This window comes from Aptenodytes patagonicus, chromosome 2 (assembly GCF_965638725.1).
Source record: "Aptenodytes patagonicus chromosome 2, bAptPat1.pri.cur, whole genome shotgun sequence".
NCBI lineage: Eukaryota > Metazoa > Chordata > Aves > Sphenisciformes > Spheniscidae > Aptenodytes > Aptenodytes patagonicus.
The window spans coordinates 160667707-160695481 of NC_134950.1; the positions used below are offsets into that span (position 1 = coordinate 160667707).

Genomic DNA, 27775 nt, shown 5'->3' on the forward strand with positions numbered 1-27775 from the left:
GACATAATAATAGAAGATTCAAAACAGTTTCCAGAGATGCAGAGCATTTTGAACCCACAAAGTTAATAAAAACAACACTACTAGGTCAGGGTTGCCACAAAAGAGGTGGAAAAAACTAATGCATATTTCCAGAACAAACTCAAGATGGACTGATCCATGTCATCTAGTCCATTAGCATAATTGGAGTCCCATGATGGAAGCGTTATACAGACTAGTTTGACTAGTTTACTTCAAACCCATAAGTAAATGATCATTCTCCAAAACACCCTTTCAGTCAGAAAAAACATTTTGTGAAATCTCTGAACAACATCATCAGTATCTCAACTCCAGAACAGTGAGTGAAAGCCTCAAAGAAGAATACAGCATTACATTGACTGAATTTTTAAAAGTCAAGTTGGCAAAGCTGGGAGAATCAAGTGAAGATGCTGATGAGGTTGTTTTACCAGTTTAAAAGAAGTATCATCTCTTAGGTATGCAATAAGGTGGACTCTACTAGTGTCATCTTTGGTAATATGAAGATCCTCCAAACAGTGTGGCTCCTTTTTTAGGGGATGAAAAATAAGGATGAGCAGAGGAGAGGGAAGAAATACTCCTGAACAGATGGGAAGAGAAAAACAAGACTGGAAAAGGAATGCAGAGAATTGTTCATGATTCTTAACCCATCTGGAGACAGGAAGAGCCACTGGAACGGCAGTGAGGCCATTCTCATGAGCTGCATGCTAATAGCCTTAATGCAAAGACAAAGGAGGGTATTGGCTTTAATAAAGCAAGAATTTCTTGTCCATAAGGTGGGAGTTCAGAATTCTGATTTGCTTCTCAAGGACAAAATAGTCTATGCTTTGATTTGGCGATTTGAAAATATTTGCTTTTCTGAACTTTCACAAATCCACAGCAGGATATTACACCAGTGGACACTAATTTTTTGATTTATTAATAAGCAGAATTTTACACTAGTGCACTTTGTAATAACAATTTGCAAGAAAAATCATTGCTTTTAGCACACAGTGGATTGATATGGTGGCAATCTCTTGGCAAATTAAGCTCTGAATGATGGGACCTTAGAGGATGGAAAGATAGACAGCAAAGAAACATTCAAAGAGTTCCAGAAGCTCATTTCCCTTCAGTGCTCTCGTGTGACCAGACTGTTATGTGGCCTGACTCTCAAAGCCTCCTCATACTCTCCCTGAGGTGTGGAATAAGAAATGGAAGCCAATCTGAACTTTTCTCTCCCATAGGATCATTCATTAACTCTTTGCATCTGTGATTCACCAAATGTAAAGAACACTGGTATTTTTGTAATAATTAGGAATCTACCTGGAACATTCCAGCCTGGAAAATCCTCAATTTGTTACAGTATGTGAGAAATAGTAACTATCATGGTTTGGGCTGTGTTTGGCTTTATATCAGTGAATTCACACAGGACTTCAGATTAAAGGCAACACGGACGGATAAGACAAATGGAGAATTTTTTAAACACTGAAGGAAATTTTTTTTTTTCATTTGGTGTGACGTGTTCTTCCTCTTTGTGCTCTCTAGTTGTAAGAGCTTTCATGATGAAGGCACTGGCTGTCACTATTGCTGTTTCATATTATCCTTCTGCTCCTAACTGAAATGAATGGGATGCACATTAAAACCATTCCTCAACCTAGTTATTTATAAGCCCCTAGCTTGCTAGCAATAACTGATAGCTATGTAGGTTGGTTTTGTTTTGAGGTTTGTTTGTTTTTTAATTTAAAATGTATTTTATGTACAGAAAAGGTTCAAACCCTCACAGTGACAGTTCTTAAGCTTTTTACAATTATCTTCGTATTTATGGAGACTCAAGATGACATAGTCAGTTCAAAAAACAGCTTCTGGCTACCAATACTGACCTAGCATGGAAAAATCAATATAATTACAAAAGCAATTAAGCATGGCAAGTAAGAAACCCAGCTTTTGCTCAATCTAAAGCAATTTAGATTAACACAAACATAACAGCCAAAATACTCCTTTCTCATAGATTGATCCTAGCAAAATTGAACCTGCAATACATCAAATCACAATAATGACTGGGTGTGTGCCTAAGGTCATAAGGGTTAACAAAATCACCTTCAAAACTCACAGTGCTGGCAGTGGGTTACAACAAAGGTTAAAATGATGGGAAAGCAGACAGAGTGAAGAGATGGATTATTTAGGCAGTCTTGAGACTTGAAAGTATCTGGAGTCATTCTGAGCAAGCACCAGTACTTTCTAGATATAAAATATCAGAAAATCCCCAGTAATGAGTTAGCAAGTTATGAATACATGGATGTCTTGTGAAAAAGCACATTCTACCTCTAATGTTTTCTGAAAACAGGAAAGCAAGCAAACTGCCCCTCCAAATAGCATGCTTTCCAATAAACTAAAAAATCTTTAGAGGGAAGAATTGGAGAGGCAATAATTTAGATACGGAGAGGACCAAATGCACAGGAAAATGACTGTAACTAAACCCCAAAGTCAGACTTAACTAGCCAGAAGAGTTGCTGGCTCTTTCTATAAGCAATCAATTAAATGATCAGAAAACAGAACTCACTAAGACTGACTTCTTGAAAACATAATCACCTTGTATGTATTTTGTCAGTGAAGAAATAGCTCAAAGTGCCTTAACTAAGTGTGAAGTCTCACTCTCCACATCTCATTAGAGAATTTGGCCACTATGAACCAACTTTAAACCACAGCAGTGCTATGAGATATGTTGCATTCAGATGCAAACAATGAACCCATGTTACTAACACATCTCCATTTTAGAAGCGCACAATATTGTTTGGCTTTATGAACACACGTAAATTGAAATGATACATTCATAATGCCTCTCTCTGGGTCAGTGCAGTTTTATGACTTTAATCATGAGGAGAAGAATTAGCACATTAAATGCTCAAAATAGCTCCGTGCACACTGTCTGCAGAAAAATCACAAAATATGTAAATGAATAAGACAAACTAACTCTAAGAACTGTATCTAACCCCCCATAAAGCTACATGACATTGGTGCTTTAATTTGATTTCTTTCATTTGATTATACTGACCACTATTTTACACAGATAAAAGTAGATAAATATCACGGCATAACTGAAAACTGAAATGAATAGATAAGGAGATTCATGATTCTTTTCTTCAAGAACTACATTTTCCTTCTATTTTATTGACTGCCTTGAAAACATAGTTAACAACAGTGATTTGCAAATTTTTTTCTAAACCTGAAGAGCAAGGAGATAATTTCTTTTATGCTGATAATAAATAACACTTCCAAATTTCACAAGTTCTGTGAGAAATAGAAATAAAGTTTTTAGAAAGAAAAAGTACCATTACCAGATTTCAGGACTGACATTTCCCTTGCAAGGTAAGAAGCTGCAGGGATTTTGTTGAATTGCATAATAATGGCATCGACAAACAGTGAAAATGAAAAATTCCTAACTAAAGTCCTGGATAACAATGGAAAATAATTTCTTCTCTCATTTATTTTGTGTCAAATGCATTAATCATCTGCAAGATGAGAAAGCCTGTAAGATGAGAACACATTTTGCAAATCTGCAAAACATCTGTATAGATGGCAAATGAGCAAACAAAATGAGTACCTGCATAAGCCCTGGAGGTATAATATTTGCAGCGAAGTTCTTGTATAGGTACCAACACTTAAATATCAGTTGGAATATAGTACATTTGGCAACTGACTCTATATTTTAAATTTAGTAACTTATATAAAAATATTTCTCCCACATATATCTGAGAGAAAAAGAGAACAATTTTATACTCTCTTAAATCTGATCATTCTTTTTTCCAGTTTTTCAGAATATTCATTTCACAGGAGTTGTCCCTTTTGGAAGGGCCTCCTCCTAATGCCCTCAAACTGTTTTGTCTTTGTACCTCAGCTTGTTCTTTTGTATGATTTCTCTAAATATGTGAGATTTTGCTTCATTTTTTTACCACAGCTTCAACATACTGATAGAACAATGATAGCAAAGTAGCATTTTTTTTTTAACACATTCCTCTAAGGCTAACAGTAACCCTATCAGAGATCGTGTCCTTACTGCACAGATCTATCATTATGTCAACCTATTGGATAGGGCAAATGTTTGGAAACACTTAAGCAAGCACCACAGATTATCTAATGAATCTTTTCCAAATAGAGCTGTGTTTTCATAATCTGTATGCTTTTAATTATTGTTACCATTTAGCAATCAGTCCACAGTCATCATTAAAACCAGTACTTTCAGGCCTTGTGGCAGCCACTAGTCAGGCACCTATATAAGTAACAGATACAGGTGCTCAGCAGTTCTGTGGCCCAAGCCAGTGATTTTATTTACTTGAATTTGGATTTAAAATGCTAAGATTTAGATCCAAAACTTCAAAAATGTAAAGAAACATCAAGCAAATACTCAAATAAAAAATGGGAGGAGGGACGACAGGAATGTGTCCCTTTGCTAACTCCTTGAAACAGCTGGTCCTTACTGACTTCCGCTGTGGTGCCAGAAAACAAGCTAAAATCCAAGGGCATTTTTGGTGGTGGATCAATAGGTGGTGGATCAGTTCTCAAGTCCTTCTTTTTCACATTATGAACTTTCCAAGTTCCTGTAGTACCAGTCAAACTGAGATTGACAATTGGGTCAAGGGCCTGTCTGTAAGTGCTAAAGCTTGATGAGCCTGAAATCCCTGTAAGTGCTAAAGCTTGATGAGCCTGAAATCCCTGTTCCAACATTAATAGCCCTATTTCATAGAGTTCTATCTCCTACAAGTGGATCTCCGAAAAGACTCCTGTGTTCGTCCTCACTGAAATGTAACTTGAGCTCATGGTTCAACAGTCATTAGTACCAGATCTGAGCAGTACTGAATTACAAAGAACTACAAACTGCATCTTGATCAAGTGCAGACAAAGCATCTGTAAAACTATCCAGTGTGTCCAATATAGAGAACATACCAAACTTCATGGTTTTGCACCAATTGTTGGAGAATGGAAAATACTTGATCTGATGTCAAGTGATGACAATGATACTTTGTTACTCATTAAAATTTTTTGAATAAAAGAACAAAGAGAATGACTTTATACCAAGTTAATGTGTTTTGCTTCATGTGTCTGCAGCATTTTGATTCAGTATTAGGATCAAGAAGTTGGAGGTTGGGTACTGTTGAAACATGGTCTGGATCAGAAGCTGATTCCTATTTTTGCATAAAACTGTTAAGTCAAGTGTGCACTGGTGTTCTGAACAACTGAGATGGCCATCAGACATATGGACACAGCACAATGCATCAGTGATTAGCAGTCATGCTGAAAATACAGTCAATACTTCTAACCAAAGGGCTATTCAGAATGTGACTTAAGCAGCATCTTCAGTCAAGTCAGAGACAACTCTTTTCATTCTGAGATAAAATAATTATGTAATTCTAATGACTCACTAGGAATTTACATGCTGGTTATCTTACAAGCTTTGTTAGACAAATGTTGCTAATAAGTAGCAGGAACATTTTTTTAATGACTGTTTAAGAAATGGCTATTGTGAGGCATTTTGATTCTTTTTTTTTCTTTTTTTTTCTCTTAGCAATAGAGGAAACAAACATACTGAATACTTGAAATAACTACAGATCTCAGACTTTACGTCATGTTGAGTTTGCACAGTTAACATCACCTCTGGACAGATAAAACTGACAGAAGACATACCTAAAAGAGCTAAGCTGGAATTTTGAAATGTTTACTCCCAGGGAGAATAGTAAAAACAAAGCTGCATACCCTTTAAAGGTTCTCTTGAGGGTTTCTAATGAAATTAGAATGAGAATCTTAACAGTGACATAATGTACATTAAATACATATTTCAATACTTTAAATTAGTATAACTGGGATAATTTTAACTATAACGTTTTCTATTATGAATACTGCTTGTTTCCAGTTTCTATTTCTCTCACTTTAAAACAAAAAATAATCTGTTGTTTCACTTTCAGGATCTTCTTGATGGCTGCAATAATGCAATGAGTATTTTGGTGGTTTTTAGAATTTATTTTCCTGTAGAGTTTTTCTGGTTTTCCTCAAAATTTAAAGTATTATCTATGTCTGAGACAATGCTGTCCATTTTACCAGTATTTAATGCAATTTATATTCCAAAGCAACAATTCCTAGTTCAAGTATTTTAAACCTTTGCCAAACTTTTTCTTTAATTACAAAAACATGGTCTTGTAAATACAGAGACCGGGCTTCTGAACAAGGCAAAGCAATTGCGCAAGCTTCTTCCTGGTCTATGGGACTATTCTCAGTTAAATTTGTGAGTGCATTCCATCTCAGCTATGGAGAGGCAGAGAAAACATGCTTTTCTTCCCTTCACATCACTTTCAACCTGTTTAACTCAATTTTAATATTTATTTTACACATCCAATGGAACAATGTCTGGATGCCTGTAACTAATTTGCTAAGAAAATCCTTCCTAACTGAGTGCCCTGGTGTTCACAAATATCTGTAAAACACATATTTTCATGTGTGTTTGTATATAAATGTACAACTTCTTGTTTCACTTTTGAAAGGGAGGAATTCTTCCTTCCTCAGATTCAGATTAAAGCAAGATTAATAAAAAATTCTTGTCTTCTTTTTTTTTTTAAAAGATACCGTCTTTGGGATTTGAGGACATCTGAGGATTTCAAGTAACACCAATAATATTTACTGTCTTCCTGTACAGCTGTAGATGAGAATACTACATAAAAGTGAGAGATGACTGAGCAAAGGACTTTGCCAGTGTTTCATAGCAAAAAACTCAGAATACAAGAAGAAAGAGCTTCTATGGAATAGAAAAGGTTAAAAAAGTTTAAGAGTGCATTACTTCCCTGTTCACAAGCACCAACACAGCATCTATAAATAACTTTAAATAGAAATTAAAACAAGTTTCATGCTAAGATACCAGAAATCATGATTTATTTTCTCAAGGATTTTATACTCACAATCTCATCTCCTGGCAACCAATATCCTTCTTGTTCAATACCAGCTTTTGACCCTTTACACCCCACCGTCAGGGTTTCAACAATAAGACCATCCTTGACTGCTAAACTCAGCTGACGTGTGGTTTCTTTTGGATGCATACCATGGACTCGAGACATATACCTGCACACAAAGCACAAAAGTCTGTAAGTCTTAATGTTAAACTATAAAATGCATCAGCAAAAAAATTACTCTTTTTCAAACGATTTAAAATAATACACAGTCTAAGTTTTAGGTTGTTTTTAAACCCTCAAAATTTATACAATTTCCCCCTTTACTCCAAATCATCTTTTCTTCCCCTTGAACTTACCATGTACACACTTAGACAAGTAGTAGCACAGTAATCTTCTACCAAAAAAAATTATCACACCTCAAAACTAACAAGCACACTGCTTGGGCTTGTCTATGCTAAACTTCCACATCCATTTGTGCCCCTAAAGAGACTTCTTTAAATTAATTGAAACTTGCATTTCTGTAATACTTCCTATAGCATTCATACTATAGAATTAGTCTGGAGATGTACCAATGAATCTATGAGTATGAGCTTGTGAGTACAACACATTTATAAAAAATGTGAAATTAATGCATCACATATGAAAATCCAACAGCTATACAGTACTAGGTGGTTTTTCTCCTTTTCTTGAGATAACCACAATGATCACACTGTGATGAACTGCACTGATGAGAACAAAACATATATAGCCTAAACTGTGTATATACATGAGATTCAGTTGTGTAATGTTGACCAGTATAATTTACTTCTAGACCAACACCAAATATTAACTTGGAGTAAACAACATAAAATCATCTTCCCTCAGAAAAAGATGACCTTCCTGTTTTAAGATCATTACACTTCAGAATTTTTTTAGCAGATTTCCAAGAACAGATATGTTCTTGGAAGAAAAGAGCTGCAGTTGCATGCAATCAGCAGATAAGTGAATTGACTTGGAACGAATGGGAAGTATCTGTTTTGTGGACATATTTTTCTAGTTATCACTCCCTTACAGTTACAGGGCTAACTGAATTTCTCTCCCTTTTTTGGTTTCTCCAGGTACTCTGTCTTTACCTGTCTCCTAGGAGATAAATCCGTAATTTGCCTGCTTTAAGACAAAGCTGTCAGCTATAGTATCCTCTATTTCATGCTTGATAATGAATTCCAGCAACCATGATTCTTTTGTGACTGTCATCACAAACATCTTCACAAAAAATGTAATTATTTAATATCAGGAGCAAACTTGAGGAAAATTCATTTTAAAGCAGTAGCATTACATGAAAAAAAGTTACATTAGTTCAGATTTTTTTTTTAATAACATGGCTGACAGGAACTTTTAATGCCTTAGAAGTTATAAACTTACAATAAGGGATGAAGACGACTAGAGTGGTCTTCACCAATCAACCCTTCTCTTTGAAGACATATGACTTTCAAACTTCTTATTGTTTTGGATGCATGAAGGTCTTTCCCAATCCTGCATTCTCTTTCAAGCTTTTGCTGAAAACTGGTTTACCCTAATCTAATATTTTTGTTTTGCTCTAAAGGAAACTAAATGCATATAATCTTATAGTAAATTTCTGATTGAGTAGAAGTATATATTTGTGTAGTACCTTACACAATAATCAGAGCAACACAGGATATTTATAAACTTCCGCCTTGTATCAGAGGCATTTATGTAAATGCAGCATGTTTGCAGGATCTTGGGGTTTTTTTTAGGGTAAAAACTCTTAGAGGCAGATGCTGCCATTTACTATATTTTACAATGTCTACCACAACATCGTCCAAGTCTGGTTGGTTTGTGCATACAACCACTGCATAAAAAGTAAGTAATAATAAATAAAATTAATAGAAAAAGAACAAAATTCTATGCAAGTCTGCAATCCAAGCTAATATATGTGAAACTTATGCTGGCTAGCAAAAAGGATTGAGGGCCAAACAATGACTCAGAAGATAGGCACATCAGTTCAGTTCTGTATCAGAGTGGTGGATGCTCATCTGCCCAACCTGATCCCTCTCTGCTTCTGTAGAAACCAAAACTCAACATGAGAACCTGTTCAAGTGATATTAAACACTACAAATGAGTTTTCCAAGTTCTCAAAATTCCAAGGAGGGTTTAAACAGGCAGAGACTCAAATCTATTACTTCACTTTCAGGGTGCAAGTGAACACCATTAATTTGCTGAGGCATAAATTGCTGAAGCTTTAAAACTGCCTGAAACAGGGAAAATAACTCATTTGTTTATATACTCGTTACATGTATTTCATGTGTGTGCGCACATATACACATATTTATGCAAACACAACCAGCTTTTTAAAGTGCAAATTATCTTTGTCAACATTTGCTAACTTCATTGTTTTTTCAGCAAATTTCTGTTTTAACTCTGTACTAACAACCTCCCTGTCAGAGCCACAGCATTCACATCTTCTGCAATTTCCTCAAGTCTTTAATAGGTCTCAAAATACATAGCATAGGTACTAACTATCATTCTTCCCATTTTACTGATGGAACAAATCAGGCACTGAGCAAGGAAGTGATTTCCCTGCAGTTATACAGTAGGCTGCTATATGTCTGAGAACAAAAATCAAGTATTAACCCAGTGCATCCTGCTGAAGAAACTATGTATTTTGCATTGCATCATCCATAGTTGCAGAAACACAGTCCAACAAAACTCTTGAATGCAAGCTACATGTTTTGTGATTATTTCTCACTCACAACTCTGAACAGAACAGATATATGACACAAACCAAAAAGCCTTAAATCAACTCTAATCAGCTAAGAGGTTTAATCTGCCTATTTCAGCTGTGGCAGGGTGTGCACTAGTGAAAAGGAGCACAAGGCTCAGAATCTCCCATTTCTCAAATCCAATCTGTGTTCTCAACCTGAGTGAAAGTACTTCCACCAACTAAACAACCTCCTCATTCTCTCCAGCTGTAAATCGGGAGTAATAAATCCCCAGTGGCTTTCTGAAGAATACTTTAGTCAATGTTCAGACTGTGCAGTCTGGAGATCCACAAGGGCTATGTTTTCCATGTTTAAAGTAAAATGCTATCAGCTTTCATAGGAAAGCACACACAGGTAGAGAGAATGTTTTTACTTCGAAGAGTAGAATTGCTGTTAGAAAAGTGCCCCCTCCCCCCGAATTTTTACTAATATTAAAACCTGTGAAGTGTATGTGGCTAGATATTCACAAAGACTATAAAACAACACTGGCAGGGTCTGGATGAAATCCTATCTTGTTTCTTTTCAGCCAGAAAGACGGCAGCTAAACTAAGAAGCTATTAAGGCACAGGATTTGAACCAGAAAAGATAGTTAAATTCTTTAATAATGAAATGTGAAAAACTGTCACAACATGTGAAAGATGCTGGAAACACAAAATAAGCTAAACTCCAGCCTAGAGACAGAAAGTATGATGTTTGGAGTCCTAACTACCACATTAGACTCATTACTGGATTGGGGAAAAACAATATTGAGATGTCTTTGTGCAAAAATGACACTACTAATCCAGGGAGCGCATGTCTTTTCCTGGCACTGCATGAACTGAAGCATCTGGCACCAAGAAGTTAAAAATCAAGTAAGAGAGATAAAGCAATCCCCGATTGCTGTTTTCAACAAAAGCTGATTAGCCTTACCTTGGAGACAGGGAGTTGAAGCAATACTGGTTTGTTATGCTCTTGCCCAGTCCTCCATATCGACAGATTGGGAAGCGTAATGCAATCCCTATACTGCTATTATATAGCCAGCCACAAGAAGTAAAGCAAATACGCTTTCAGATGGGTGAGAATAAGGCGTGGAGACAAAGTAAAATCCCCTAAATCAGCAAACCAGCCCTAATCAGATAGGGGGCTGAAACAACCATTTCAAAATACAATTTAACTGTGCTAATCCCTACTATATAAAATGAGGGTCTGTCTGATGAAAATAATCTGCATGTTAAATTACAAATCTCACCAAATGAGGCTGCCTGTCTGCAGGACACAGAAGGAACTGAACTGCTGCTCAATATTACAGTATTTATAGGTCACTATTTTCTCCATTTATAAACTGGCAGTGTAAACCTCCTTGACGTTAGCATAGAAGAATCTAGCAAATCTAGCAAAATTACAGTTTTTGTAATCAACTTCTAACAGCCTACTAAAGCATGTTTTCAATTATTGCAACACCACTTGGAAAGCAAAGGATAAGAATCTTTAGCATGTAGGTTGTTCATTACCACCCTTAAACAAACCTCAGCATTGTCACACCATCAGATGTATATGTAAATGTGCTGACCTTCAGAAACAAGATACTACCAACAGAATCAGGTAAATGCACATGTGCACATAGCTAATATATGTGCACACCTGTCCGGCAGCAAAAGAAAAAATTTAGAGGAGAACGATAGAGGATAATCATTAATAGATTTGTAGATTGTATGTGTGTGTGCATGCTCATCGGTATTTAGTACACAAAATACCAATCAGAAAAACGTGAAACAACAATTTTAAACCTATTTGGCACTGCAGATAAACAGTAGTCAGGTCTTTTCAAATTTAGCAGCAATAAAATATGATCATATTCTTCTGTTTATATACCCTATTCTTGTTACCCATCCTAAAACCTTGACCATCTCTCAGGCACCACAGGGACAGTCCAAGGGGTCAGCACAGCTGGAGGTGAGGACTCAAACAGTTCTCACAGGCCTCATGGTATCCAGGAGCCACACAGCTGCACACCCCACCTAAGCCACGTTGCAATGTCAGGGGAGGAATGATATGCAGGGAAACCTGGTACGTGCCCTTCCAGAGTCTCTCCTTCACAGCAACAAACTGCAGAAGTTCCTATAACTCATGCCACTATTAAGTGACAACTGGATCTTGCCACCTCCCTTTGCTAAACAAAACTGGACCACAGGAGTACCCTAATCCACCTCTAAACCACTTGCCTGTGCAATATACAGGAGACAGAGAAGCACCAAAGTCTGTTAGCATATGAGCAATTCACACCTAAAACTTCAAAAAAGTTTTCTCAAACTAGCCAGTGTTCAGCATGTCTTTCTATTCAAAACCTACATCTAATACATGTGCTCGTAACGCATCTTAAAAGTCAAGAAAAAGGTTTGTTTTGATCTAAGGGGTGTGGAGGAAGCAGACTAAAGCTGCAATCACCATGGGAGCAAAACAGATACAAAAGTTGCTGGCACTTGCAGGGGATCAGATGGTGAACTTTTTGCCTACAGCTGTCACACAGCTGACAACTCTTTTGCTTGGTGCTGTGCAAGACACAGCACGAAGCCAAACACTGTCCCAAAGAGCTTAATATATATGGCCACAAAATAATGCACATAAATAGCTAACTCTGCGCCCAAAGAGTCCTCGTGAAGGCAACTGTGGTCTACCGAGACGCAGCAAATGGTTTACATGGGCCCAGCTGTGTTGTGGCCCGAAAAACAAAGCTGGCCAAGGAAGGAAGGAAGGAAGGAAGGTTACTTAAGGTGGAAAGTTGACACAAGTATTTAAAAAAAAAAAAAAAAATCAGTTTTCTGGACTCATAAGGAATTGCATTTTCAGCCACCTGAACTAATCAAAAGGAAAATACTGGAAAAATGCTACAGCAAGCATCTCTGTAAAAGACTTAAGTAAAATATACATAGGAAATAGCTGCCTTTTATAAAACATAACAGTGTGACAAGTGTAGGTAGACGCTAATTTTAGTGGCAAACACTGTAATCTTGGTCTGATCAATTATCATGCCCTCCATGATACGAAGGGAAGTAGCAGTCAGCTGGCAGCAGCAGACTATCTGCTAAGCAACTCATCCAGGGAGAAACAGAGGTCTTAAGATTTCCTTGTATGCATAGCCCATCTCACAACTGAGATCTGAGAACATACAGCAGATCCCATTAAACTCAACTGAAAGACTGCCATTAATTTTAAATGTTACCTACAGGTATATAAAAATGTCCTAGATTCAGGGACAGACCTTAAGCAATAATACATAAAACGGAAGGAAAGCAGCCAAAAATCTATTCTGAGTTTTATATTGTATTCCTACCTCTGGTGAGAAATGATGCCTTTTGCTTTAGATTCAGGGTATGACAGCAGTTTTATAGAAGGCCCACGCACTTCTTTTAAGACTTTTTTAATTTGCAAAGAATAGGTCACTTGGTCATACTGAAAGTAAAAATGGAAGAGATGGCTATGATTTTTTTTTTTTTCTTTTTAACAAATACAGCTATAAGAACTTAAAATACCCAGGCTCAAATCTCAGGAATCCACTAGCTATCCTTGTGGAGAGCCAGGTGAAGATTTGTGCTCACAATTGTATCTCAAGGTCTCAACTCAGAAGCGTAGGCTGCCTGCTCCCACCAGATTAGCACTGTGATACAAATCAGCTTTCACAAAACACAGGCTAAACATTATGGGTATTTGTATTTCAAAACAATATATTTGAAATATATATTCCCTGCTTGCCAGAAACTGAGAGTTGGTCTGAGAGCTGAAGACAATACAGACACACAGAGAAAGTAGAACCGTTTACAGTGGGGACAGAGCAGCACGCTTTTGTTTTCTAAGATACTTTTTTATGTTTACAGTTTCTGAAGTTTCGATTCTGGATTAAATTCACTAAGATAAAGATAACCAAAGCATAACATTCTTCCTCTGTATTTACACTTCACAAAGAGAGGTGCATGTATATGAACAGGCTGCATTTGATTTCCACTGCACTTCACATACCAACAGCACACTGCATAGACCACGCAGGCATTGACAGAGCTGTTGCCTGTGCAATGAAACAGTGATTGTATGATCTACATTTTGTGCAGTCCAAAATTCCAACTGGGGGACACAGAGAAAATGAATTACAGAGAAATGATGAATTTTCTTTTCCCTCTGACATCAGTATCTGCAACATTCATTTTGAAGACACATACACTAAGTAGGCAATGTTTTTAAAGTTTGTTTCATCTCTCCTTCATAGTCTAGAAATACAGCATTTGCATGAATACAGAATCTAATTTTGTGCAGTGTTTTTATAAAACAAAAAGAATGCATAAACTTGATAGTGAAATGGTGAGATCCAGCAGCTCAATGAAACTCAGATCTGCCTGATGTTTCTTTTGCTGCTGCTAAAACAAAGCTAAGGAGTAATCTTGTTTGTGTGGGCTTTAGATCCCCCAGGCACCACACAGTTTCCTGTAATGTTAATTACCTGGGTCATTTCTGTCAAAACCACGGTAATTTTAACTCAGGCAATTCCTTGTTTCAGTAATTTACATACAACTTCACTATACACTTAAGATTGTGTAACCCACCAATATGACCACGAAAAGCAAGTAATTAAGGTACTGAGCTATTCGATCCTTACCTACAAAAATCTCCCTTTCAGAAATACTACCACCTTCTTAAGGAGGAACTTATCTAAAAAAGGGCTCTACTCCCATTTTCTGAACCTAAAAAGTTGCATGTGATACTGCTGGTAATGTACATGTATGTGCACTGAGCACTACTGGCAAACAGGAGCACTAATCGTTCAGTGGCATTCCATGCATATGTAAAATTGCGTGTGTATATGCAGAGCCACTGTTCCATCCAGCACTTTTCTGTGGATGTACTGAAGAGACAAACAAGTGATACATGACTCAGAATATAACATCCTGGCTAATACCTTGCAAATGAAATATTTAGTCAGCTCATATTGAGTGTCTCAATTCAAAACATGCTTAAAAAATATACATTCAAGTGCTTTCATGATTCAGTTTTTCAGAGTTTTCTATCTAATTTAATTTCCATTCTTATCTGGGTTAAAATTAACAAAAACTTTTTTTTTTTTTGGTCAGATTAGTTTTAGCTTGGCTGAGTTTCAAAATCATCACACTGTCACACAAATGTTCACCTAATTACCAGCTAGGGAACAGCACAACGGCTGGAAAAGCCATCAGGGCAGGGCTGCTGCTTTTGGTGATGATATTGTTTACATGAATGGGAATATGAGACCGCAGCCTAAAATAGATGGTATGAGTAGTGCTTTGGAGATCATTCTCTCTCCACTGATTACAGAGAAAGCCTTGATGAGCACTTCAGGCCAGACAACAACCTGTTAAATGGCCATGTCACACTCATTTTTATCTTTTACTTCTAATAGAAAGCCACATTTATTTACAGCAAAGAAACCAAACATAAGCTAGAAGTTTCACTTTCAAATATTATAAAGATGTTATGATTCAAGCAAAAATCAATACTTGTTATGACATAGGAAGTAAATTGTTTTGCTTTTAGTAATTACAAGTAAAGATAGCCTGTTATGTATGTATCAGTGTAAACTTACACAACTTCAACACAAATATTAATAGAAGTATGGAGTACACAAGAATATTCATTAAAATGAAAATGCGGATAGTGATTTTCAAGTCAGTTACACTTCCACCACTTTCCTTCTCAATATTTATACTGGAGCTCATAGTTTGCATGTATTTTCTATGAAAAGTATTAAATATTGGATATTACAATTTTTATAGTAATACACAGTAAGGAGAGTTTAAATGAGTTGGCACTCATTAGCAAACATCAAACAAGGAGTATGGCTGTTGTTAATAACCATGTGTTTGTGCTGTTAGTGTGAATCATTTTATTTACCAGTCATACTCATGCTCAGCCCAGAGATGACTTCACCTACTGAATCAATGAAGAACATTGACCTTTGAGATAAAGAAAGAAAACTGCCTTACTAACAATACCACGTAAGATCATTCTTAAGAGAAGAATTATTAGATAAGGAAAATTGATCAAGCAAAATTCCTTAGAACATCTGAGCACCTATCAATTTATTTTTTGCAGAATGAACTGTAGGAGCTAGATGTGTATGCGTGAATATTTCTGATCAAAGCAAATACACAAAATGTTTAGCCTCACCTCAAGCTCTAGTCCTCAACAAAATAGCCTTTTATGCTAAACCCCCTACAGGTGTAATGGCTGCACAGCTGGCTACAGCATCCTTTTCATTCCATGTAGTCAGCATAAAGCAGAAAAAAAAGTGGCAAGGCTGGAGGAATCTCTGTCAGTCCCATGGTGAAGTTTTCTACACTAGGCACTGAATTAGTCTTATGACAGCCAGCACTGAGAAGCAGACCCAGCAATTCAGGTAGCAATGTTCTTTATCACATGGCGAGACAGTGTCTCAGTACCAAGTTGAAGAAACAATTACTCCTGACAAATCACAAACACCACTGCTTAATATATCTGGACTTCTTTTTATGTACTCCTTTAATCAGTTTAATTAATGTGATTAAATAGAACCGTTACACAAATTAAAGAAATTATCTATATCAAGGAAAGAGCTTGATGGGAAAAAGAGTAATTATTAATAAGCATTATAAACTCAAGATGACACTTTAACCAAATCTACTAATTCAGAATTTTTAATTCTACTATTACTCAGAGCAAATGCAGCTAGGTTCTTTATAGCCTTTTTCTAAGACAAGTTTACAATTTTTTACTGTCATCCCTGCTTCCACCCTCCTTCGTCAAAAATGTCTAAAATCAGCTCTTAAAATGGACCATTAATACCAGCAAGATTAAAGTTACGTAATATCCAGAACAGAAAATCATGCTGAACTCTCAAACAAAATTAAGATTAAACACAATATAAACAAACAGATAAAAGCTTTATGACAAATGTAGCCATCTACAGGTAACACAGGTGAAATTTAATTACATATGCCATTGGGAACATTCCTTGTGCAAACAATGACAATCCGTCATTTCTTAAGGGTCTTATAAAATATGAGTGTTTAGTTTAGTTCCTCACTTCTCTTCAACATTTTTGTGAATCTGGATGTTAAAAATCCTTATGAGCTTGCTGAATATTTCCTCATTGGTCAGTCTCAGTACAAATTTACAAGCAAAATTGTGTATTGGTTACGATGCAAAAGCTGGTGAGATTCCCTGCACTGTCCTGCATATATATCCTGCAGTTTTCAGTGTTCTTTTTATTACTTCACAGCATATATCTGAACTTTTGAAAATGTCTGAAAATTTCAACCTGAATGCATCATTTAACCTTACTGTGAAGCCATCAGTATAAAAAATTAATTCTCAAACAAGTCAAATGTTTTGGTGTCCATCATATTTCTATGCAACGTATTGCCATGCTTGTAACTGATAGTTATGCAGACATAATGCAGAGGTTTTATATATGACCAAAATGGTACTTTCACTAAAAAATTTGTTATTAGGAAGTCAAATGATCAGTTTTAGATTGCTTTTTTTTTAATTAATATAATGATTTTTAACCAAATCGATCAAAAATTGCTGAAAAAGCACAGAAGACTACCCCACCCCACCCCCACCCCCCCCCGGATGTTCTATGACTAAGGATTTACAAGCTTTAAAACTCTAGACTTGGTTCATTCTCTTCGTTTAACATAAAAATAGTGTTATGAAAACAGACAAAAAAACCATTGGTTTTGGCCTAAAAGAAGCAACTGAAGTTTATCATGGGAAAGAGAGAAAGTAGAAGAAATGCAAAAGGAGATTGACTTAGTGGAGTCAGACAGAAAGAAGACCTTGTCCTTGACTATAACAGAAAACACAGAAAGAGGTATTTAAAACTAAGAGTTTTTTACCCTGTCATCACCTGGTGATGTGTTTCTGTGTTTGTTTTCTGTAAGGAATATATCTATAATTAAGCCAACCCAATACAAACTGAATTCAGCTTTCTCAGAGGTGAACACTCAATAGATTGGCTGCCACTAGAAGCAGCAATGTGGCCCGCTGAGGAAGGAGTATCATGCTTCTTATTGTAGGACCTTGTACTCCACACTTTTGCTTACCCTTGCATAATTACAAACTGCTATTACACTGCATGGCATGGAAAACAACTTCACTGTACTGTTCTTCCTCATCCTTTCCCAACTGGTAAAATGTGAGCTTTCTTGAGTACCTCCTTTAATATTGACCTGTTCCACCACAGTACAGCTGACCAGGGTTTGATTAACATGTACTCTGAAGAGTTGCTTTTAATAACACTATTTGCTTCACATGGTCACATTTAAAACATAAATGAGGATGATGTAAAGATGTGGAAACGGAGCCAGTAACACTGATTAAAAGTGAACTCAAGCAACCACTGCATTCTTCTGTGTAACAGGAGGATGTTTTACTTCAAACAATTGTTTTCAGATAAGCCTACTCTCCGGTAACAAAGAGACAGATATTTTAGGGGGATGGCTTGACAAAGGATAAGAAACCAACGGAGCAGGAAAACATTTCTAAGCTTTCATTTCAGTCAAAGAAATATCAGGTGCTACAATACTTCTGCTCATGTAAAGTTAAAACAACAGGATTATCTAGTTATAAATCCAGAGTCATCTGCTCTCCTAATCATTCTTATGACTTACTATTTTTGTTTATGCATGACTATTTAGTTGCAACATGCAAAATACTAGGAAGATTTAAATTTTCATCAAAGGTACTATAAATAGTGACAGATTTTTTCTAACAAGTTTCTGAGCTTCCAATAAGCAATACTGTAAGAATCTTGTTCTTTCAATTTTTTTTCTTGCCACTGCATTGCATATTCTTATTTATAGACTTGTGTGATTATTCACTACCCGTTCAAATTGCTCATTTTCTTATTTATACTCTCTTGTGATTATTCTCTACCTGTTCAAATTGCTCATTCTCATCTTTGCTTTAATCAGTGCTTCTAGAAATTGTTTTCCGTTAAAGCAGACAGCCTAAAAAGAGACCCGCAGAAGAACTAAGGCAACAAACACAGATTTATGGATGGGAGAGACCCTTAACTTTAACTATTCTCAGAGACTGACTGGAGAAATTTCATGGAGTGATATTTGGAGAAGAAATCCCCCTCCTAGGACTAAATGTCAGACTGAGAAGGTCACATACTCCATCTACAACTGCTAGCGACTCCACCTCAACTGTAGGACCAGAACATCTCTTCATTTTACAGTAATCTTTCATACTGAGTAATTCTTTTCTGGCATGCTATCCCATCAATGCTGATTAATGTCAGTCCACACAAAGCTAACAGGTGACTGACACAGTCTACTCTATATAGGCTTGGGATCTGCTCATTTCTCTTAGCTGATCTGACCTCGCTGCACTTACATTAAATTAGAATATAACAAAAATGAGTCCACAGAACAAATATGGGAAAAATGGTTATGACCATTTAGGGACCTAGGACCAGACCATCCCATTTGAAAGCCAATTAACAAAGATGAGAGTCTTTGTACCTATTTATGAAAAAAAGACATTTTCTTGTATCACCAATGATGTAAAACAGCTTTCTGACTGATGAAAATGATAGTTTCAGTTTCGCTCTATTTGAAAATAACACAAATTTTCCAATTATAGCGTATCAGTTTTATCCTAGCTAACGGTCTTTCCATTACCTTCATCCCCCCAAAAGTTGGGATACCTCTACCCTGTGGACTATGGACTATGGTCACTCTTTGGTTTCATTCCCAAACTAACTCATTCTCAGGCTCCATTTGGAAGAAAGCCAACTTGTTCTTCCTGGGAAAAAGGCAAAGCATGGCCAAGAGGTTAGTTTGCTCCTGACAGAGAACATGGATGTAAACCATGCCAAGATTGGCTCCTTCTGCCAAGGGCACTCTAACACTGTTCCAGCACGCTATGTGTCCTCAGATGCCTTCACACCATGCCCGATGGCAAAACTGTCATGCCTCTAGCTTAAAGTTTCAAGAACAGCATTGTTGTGGGCTGTATTATTTTTGGCGCTTAGAACTGAAGAACCACACACACATATAAAACAAACAAAGAATATGTCAGGGCCAAAGAAACACTCCGTGAGCCAAAGACAATGCGGTGTGGTCACAGCATATCTGCTCCAGATGGTGCCAGGGCATTCCCTGTCACAGTACACAAAGACAGTATAGACACAGCCTTTATAAGAGACACGGAGAGAAGACAATCAACTAAATAAATCATGAAACACATCAAAGGGAGAGAGAAAAAAATATGGGGAAGGAAGTATGGAAGAAAAGAATTATGTTTTGGTTCTTTACATTAGTCTTCATGGAATAGTTTAGAAACCGGAATAATTATATGTTTACAATGACAAAATCTTGAAAGCGGCCAATAATAGTTCTAGAACACCGTATTTGCCAACTGGGTATTTGAATAACATGAACTTAATGGATAATGAACTCTGAACTAATCATACAGATTATGAAATGTTCATAAATTGCTACTGAGGAAACCCAATACCTAGAGAGAAAAAGGGTAAATATTTAATTAATAGTTAATTAAATCTTAGGAGTCCAATTACCTGTAAGGGAATTATAAAGAAAACACTATAAAAGAAACTGGAAGACTGGAGTAGCCAAAGAAAGAGAACTTTAAAAACATGTCTGTACAGAAATACTTACCAATCTGCTATGCAACTGAATGTCAATAATTTATCCTACTCATTTAAATATGCATGCCTTTTTTCCAGTGTATTTTAAGGCTTTTTATTCCATAGAATCAATTTTTGAGGTTACCCCAAATCCAAAACAGATGGAAGATAATGAGGAAAAAACAGAAAGTCAAAGCATGATTATAATTTTTAACACACTTTTAGGGATGAACAATTTGTCAAGCTGCGCTCTTGACAGAGAATTCACAAGATATGGGAAGCCATTTCTCCGCTAGTGTTTACGGCATAACTAATACCAATAATTCTCATCTAAATAATTGACATATTAGGGTCAAATTAACCCAACACCAAGTCTGGACAGAAAAATAAGTCATATTTCTTGATAAATACCTCTTAGAAATATCTTTTTGTTATTAAGTAATTTGGTAGTTTAGAAATGTTAGATATTTCTAGTAGTTAGATTTTAAATGATTATAATTCATTGACTTGAGACACACTATAACAATATCAGCCAGGTGAGAATATTTATTTTGTATACCTTTACAGAAATGTTACCACTGCCTCCAAATGAGCTTTACTGTTAAATGAAAATGCACTGAACACACTGACATCTATGTACAAAGATAGGAACTTATACATATATTTTAAAGTTCTCTTCAAAAGGCAGTTTGCGCCTCTAGTACTAATTCCTTTAAATTCACTACACTGTTCCTTCTTGTTAGTATTGGTTTTCAGCCCTTCATTTAGTTTTCAAACTACTGAAGAATGCTTATCTCCAACCAATGGAAAGTACCTTTCCAACTATAAGGTACCCCCACATATAATCACTACAATTGCAGAAACCCTTTCATATAATGATTTGTTAATTTTTTTTTTTTTTGAGACATCAAGTCTGTGCAGTGTGGTCTCTTCCCTACCGATGTTTTTATTTACGTATTTATATAACATTCCAATTATCAGTGTCATATTCTTGCCATTTTTCCACACACACATTTTTAATTCCTTCAAAAATAGACACCTTTCTTGTGTTTCTTAATATTTCTCTGCATGCAATGACTTTTCTAGAATAATTGCCAAAAGTTCGGTAAGCTTACTAATTTTTTAAAGGCTCTAACTTGCATATTCAAATTCACCAAGTGACTCTTTCCTCAATGTAAGACAGTTTTCAATCACTTTCTAATCATGTATTTTTCTATTCTTGCTTTTCCTCCTCCTCAATTTAAAAAGCAAAGCATACTTGATTTAGTCTACTTTTAATTAAAGGGCCTCTTTCCTTATAGGTTTTTCCTGATAATACCAGAAGTACCTTCTAGTGCTCTTGGCTCCTCCTACACTATCCTCCTACTCTTATGTTCTCGACAGAAAACGCGTGCCTTGTTCTATAGATTTTTCTTGCATACTTTCCATTGCCAGTATCTTCTGGAAGTCTTTCTTTACCCCAGGTGTTTTTTAACAATTACACATAAAGTGCACAGGTTACATTTTACATATTTTAATGTGTTATATAAATTTGTCTTTTTTACATATTGAGTTGAAACAGCTCATAATCTATGAACAATGAATCCTCTTTTTATATTACCAACATTTCCTCCCTGGTCATAAAAAGTAAATGCTCCTTGATGTGTACAGTGGCTTCTACTCAGCACCAGAAGGCTAAGAAAAGCAAGAAGTAAATTAAATAAACAGGAGTATGTTAGGAAGAGGGAGACAGCCACGCTGAGCTGCCAGTTAGGAGAAAAGCCAACAAATAGATTTGCCTAAAAGTAGCAAACCATCTGATGAAGAAAGCAGCAATAGAGATTCTGCTATGAAGGGGTTTGGACTAACAGGTCACAAAATATACAGGGCAACTTGTCTCTAGCAACAAATGAACCCTCAAACTATGGCAAAAAGAAAATAAAATCAAAAATCAAATCATGAATCATCTTTTCAGCTTGTGAAGTTCTCTGAAAGTACACATTTGTCATCCACTATATGACACGGTAGGATGACTCTCACTTACCTTAAACATGTATTTATAAAAAAAGATTATCTTGGTGTTTTTCTGTATCCTTACTCAGGAATAAGACATGCTTCCATAAATTTCATTGTCATTATTACTTGCAAATACTTGTAATATGCAAAGTCACTCTTTCAGTCAATCCCAAGAGATATTAACACTTCTAAAAAATGTTACTAATCCAAGTATGAGAATCCTCCCTTTAGTTCCAACTATGTATATATGCTCATAATTTTCACTTTTGACCACTGTTTGGTTTTGGTCTTTCTTATTATTCGTACATTTGCCTATGTGGCCAGACACTGATCTTTTAAAGAATTGCAGTTGTATTTGACCAAATGATCTTTCAGCCTGGAAGAATACATCAGCTGCCCAGTTTTCATCAGAAGAGATATTCTGACACCCTGCTAAGTTCAGAACTTTATTTTGAATGTTATGTAATATGCATACTCATTTAGTAAGTCATCTGTGTTTCTTTATCAATGACTAGTACCGTAAAGCAACTCAAAGGTCTTTATCTTTTTCTTATCAAAAGTTATCTCCTTAAAAATATCATATAATAGAAACTAGATCCCTGTTCATCACTCTTGTCACTGATGTGCATGTGGAGCATTTACAATGTCCAAGCACTTCTTAGATTACTCTTCACTGCTAACACCTTGCACATCTTTCTCAAAGTACTAAGGCTGCTTGCATCTCTGTTTAGTCACTTATTTTTCTTCTGATTAGAGATGAGTCATACAATCTGGATCTAGACTGTTTTTAAAAAAATCAAACTACCCTTCAGTTACCAAGAGCAGTACTTCTTTTTCTAGTACCTAATTACTTGTTTTCTCAACCTTGTTTGTAATGATAGGATTTGTCTTACCTAACTTTACCCCGCTAAATGTTATGCGCACTATCTTAAAATAGGCATCTCTCATAAGAGTGGGATGAATCCCCAGCTAGACATGCCTGTCTCCCTTTATTACATATAAAAAGAGCATAAACAGCTAACAAACTCAGCTCATATACGGCCTGGAGCAAGTAATTTGAAATGTTAAAATGGAAAGTGTATAGCATTAGTTTACCCACGTGTCTCCTTGGAGACACGATGCAAATATATATGCTTTAAAGCATTCTGAAACTCAAGTACAACCTCAAAAATGAAATTCCCTAAAATACAATCTCCCTCTGAAGCTCACTTGGAACTCTATCTCTGGGAAGGTGCTTTTTGGTTTAATGGTGCATTTTTCTTTGTTATAGGAGCCACGTACACCCTAATTCATTTGGGACATCATCTTTTTTCTTTCTCCTGTTTATTTTTCACTATGTTTGGAGAACCTGAACTGCTACACTTCTTCCACTTATGAAGCCGGTTTTGCCTGTCACGTCCACCCCAGAGCTTCCAAACTCTGTCAGTGGACCATGTTATAATGATTTTCACTTCATTAGTCACCTGCACTGTTTATAACTCTCCCCTTTAGTTGTCTCTGGCCTCATTATCCGTTCACATTGGTTCTGGCAACTGAAGAGTTGCCAACTGGTTACTTTTGCTCTTTTAAATTATTCATATTGATTACTTTGACAAATGTGATGTACATGTTGGCCTGGAAATGCAGACAAAGCAAAGTTTTTATTACAGTGGCTACTCCAAGTTATCTTAAAAGGTATTTTAATATTATAGACCTTTTTACACATTGCAAGCTCCACAGAACAAAGAATATATATTTCTGTGTATACAGCACCTAATACATTTTGAAGAATATTTTAATATTAACAATAGTATTAGGCATAAGTGGTAATCATCTCATGTCTTCTTTAATAGCATCCTATGCCCATCTCAGCAAAAATGGCTTCTTATTTGTTTGAGCAACCTAACACTTCAGGTTTATCTTTGCCTTCCGGAAAAGAGTTCTCCACTGGCCTATCACATTTTCCTAAAGAATTAGATTATTTACAGATTTTATTGCCCTTTTCTCCTTATATCTACTTCTTGTATTTTTACCAAGCTACCAAGTGAGTACAACTCTGACATGCTAAACTCAGTTCAAGTACTTTATGTATTGCATATTTCCTAAAGATGCTTATACAAAACAAATACAGGGTGAGTAAGATCTCAATTCAATGGATTGAACCTCACTTTAAGATCTTCAGGTGCTCAGCTCTGCAAGGTTTTTTTTAATAATTAGATAATTAGCAACACAGAAGTGCATGTAACTGTTTCACAGTGTCTCATAACATTTACTGTCTCTGTTTCCCAGGGCTTTTAATAGCATCAACCTTCCCCCTCGTCAAGACTTTTTTTGGAACGGATCACTTACTTTGTAATACGGTCAATGTTAGCAATTTGCTTCTGGTTCCGGATTATTTCTATAGCTGCCCAAAGATGCTGGATAGCCTTTGTATCTGCCTGTCGTCTCTTCGTTAAGCGTGCCATGACCTGTTTACTTGGTCAGCTGCAGCCGATAAATAAAAAAAATACACCAAAAAGTTAATCATGAATTATGAAATGGATTACATGATGATCATCTTGCAATAAATATGATTACAAGGAAAATTTTGTTAACCTATAGCAATTCAATTTGTATACAGCAGCATGTTTTCTTATGCTTAAAGAGCAGTAAAAAGCAAAAAAATGTAGTTTACAAGAACCCCTTTCACATCACATAAGCTATACAGAAGACAAAAGGTGCGCAGTAAAAATTATCAAATCAATAGCAAATGACTTAACTTATCAAACTGGTTATGAAAAGTCACTTAATTCACATCTCAGGTCCCTAAGATTTGGTAAAAAGCAGACGCTACCCTAGCCTGAAACTTCTATAGCCTTTTGCATTGCCCGAAACCCTTAAAAAGGGGCGAGTGGTGCTTGACTACATCACACGGTGTAAGCATGAACTCTGACACAGAGAAAAAGCTGGACCCACAGTTTAGTACACAGTATAGTTCTCAGAGTATTACTTTTGTATTTTTATCATTTACAACTAGTTAAAAAAATCCATTCTATGAGCAGAAACTAGCAGTATATTTTCATGGATGATAAATATTTAAAAAAATATTTTGGAGCAATTCCATTTTCTGTAACATGCTAAAACCCAACAGGACCAAAGTGCTTCTGATGGCATTTACCCATCTAACCAACCCTGAACGGGAACATAATGAGCATCTGGCTTTGTTTACAAATTTTCCAAAAGCTTGAGGCAATGAGTACAGATAAGCCATAAATCGCCTACAGCTCTACTACAGGCACAGAATCCCTTTTTAAAAGCTTAACGATGCATTTTGATCACTAAATAACTTTCTTCCAGTGCCACCACTTTCTCAATGAAAAAAATGACTGATTTATGACTGCTACCAAGGTCTATAATTTATTTTAGAGCTCTGTCCTCAAAATGAACTCTGTGGTATGCACGTGGATACTTGTAGCTAGCAGAATATTAACTTCAGTAACCCAAAATAATATAAAAAATGCAAAAACATTACACCATCTGTGCAATGTTAAAGATGGGAATTTAAGTATTAAAAGTGTCCCTCCTCTCAAATTCAGAAAAATTAAACAGATTTGAGTATTCCATCAGTTGCAGCAATGTAATTTTCAAGTCCATGGGACCTAAAGGTACTTGTCAAAGAGGGCTGCCAAGTTTCAGATCCAATATTAGCTCAGCAACGCTCACTCACTCTACAGGTATAATGAAATGAAGCGCAACGTTCTGTTATTAAGGAGAAGAAATGATTTAACAGTATTGTACTTAACATTACGTAGCCCATTTTAAAAAAAGAAAAAAAAAGATGATGTGAAGTTATGTGTGCACGTCCAGGTGTGTGAGGCACCTCTGGCTGCTGGAGATAGCAGGGAAGGGCAGAACAGAGCGGCGCTCGTGGAGACACAATGTGGTCACACATCGACCCCACATTTCTGCTTTAGAAATCTCCTCCCACTGGGATTTAAAGCAAGGGCAACTGGATGGATGTCCCAGAAAAGAGAGGCCAAGAATACATTTTTGAGGGAAGGATAAGAGGGAATATGACAGACATACAGCTAAGAGTGACAGCCAGTAGATAGCATCACCTAAGAATGATTCAGAGAAAGAAAGCCCCTGTTGGGAATAGCGGGAAAAGACACTGCATCCCTGTGAGCTCCTTTGCATTCATTTCACAGAACATGAGGCCATTACAAGTACAAAAACCCCTTCTAATTTGTAAAAGAAAGATGTGATTATTTGTAGAATTTAATTCTTAAGGAAAATATACCTGTAAAATACAAAAAAAGGTTAGACACTAACACAAAAAAGGACAATCTTTACAGCCCTTGTATCTTAGCATAAAACTCATTTCCTAACACAGAACTGACTAAAAGTGAAATAATTCTTTTTATTCTAGCTCTCTACAAACTATCTGCTTTAAAAGCTGTTAGCTGATATGCCAGTCGACAGGCCGGACACGGAGCCTCTTATGCAGTATCACGTCCACATGCGAGGATCAAGGAGGAAACACTCATCCTTCTCGACCCTGGTATCAGTGTGAAACAATAGACCAGTTCTCAGTTTATTTTGTAATAAATGAAGTGAGTCCTGCTATCCCAACTATTTTAAAAATAACCGTTATTTTTGGCAGCCTGGCATATGGCTGCCCATGTGAGAGCCGCACTCAGCGTGCCTGGCAGAGGGGGAAGGAGGTGGTTTTCTCTCACACCCCTGTGACGCCTGGGCTTGAGGGCCCCAGCACAGGGCAGGGCCCCAGGGAACCCATCTGCTGCCTCAGCGTGGCCCCATGTCCCCGCTGTGCAGCCGAAGGAAAGGCTGACCTTTGGGGCTAAGGAATTCCCTCTTGTGTCTCCAGGGCGGGAGAAGAAGCCCATGTCTGAGACAGGGAGAGGGAGAGTGAAGAATCGCTGTAATTACGGGTTCCTGAAGCCCTGTGGTTGCAGAGCTGCACCTAAGATGACCGCCAGCGGGCAGAGGAAGGCCTCTCCCTGCAAAGGCCCTACAGGCTCCCCGTTTCCTTTGGAGTGCGCTTTTGGAACAAATTTCCTGACCACCCCCCTTCCCCATCCTTATTGCGCTTTGTTGGCTTGGAGCACACAAACGCTATGCCCTGTGTCATGGCTAACTCCAACCCACAGTACAGGCATGCACCTCCTAGGCCCCAGCCGCTACAGGGAGGTCACTCCATGGGACCAGACTGCACCTGGTCTGAAGCAACCCCCCCAAAACACAGCTGGTGTGGATGCCCACCCAAACTGCTCCCTCCTGGCTGGTCCCCTGCTCCCCACCACTGCTCACACAGGCACAGCCATGGCTCTTCCCCCCTGTTTGTCTGGAAATAAAAGCAGTAAGAATTCTGACACGAGGGACACAGCAATCACACATGTTCTGTTCCTTTTTTTTTTTTTTTGTAAGATACAATAATTTTATCAGGTGTTCTGCCTTCAAAGAATACACGTTTCATTTTT

The 27775-nt window shown here is 36.8% G+C and overlaps 1 protein-coding gene across 4 annotated transcripts in view; it reads right to left on the reverse strand.

The window, feature by feature from the left end:
- ZMYND11 (zinc finger MYND-type containing 11) overlaps positions 1 to 27775 on the reverse strand; it is a 108217-nt gene that overhangs the window by 38571 nt on the left and 41871 nt on the right. For all 4 annotated transcript variants that reach the window (XM_076331904.1, XM_076331902.1, XM_076331903.1 and 1 more), the window contains exons 2-3: positions 24645 to 24779; positions 6933 to 7092 (exon numbers count right to left, since the gene is read on the reverse strand). In XM_076331904.1, coding sequence (XP_076188019.1) covers positions 6933 to 7092; positions 24645 to 24760 — 276 coding nt within the window. In that variant the 5' untranslated portion in view covers positions 24761 to 24779. The remainder of the gene's footprint in view (positions 1 to 6932; positions 7093 to 24644; positions 24780 to 27775) is intronic.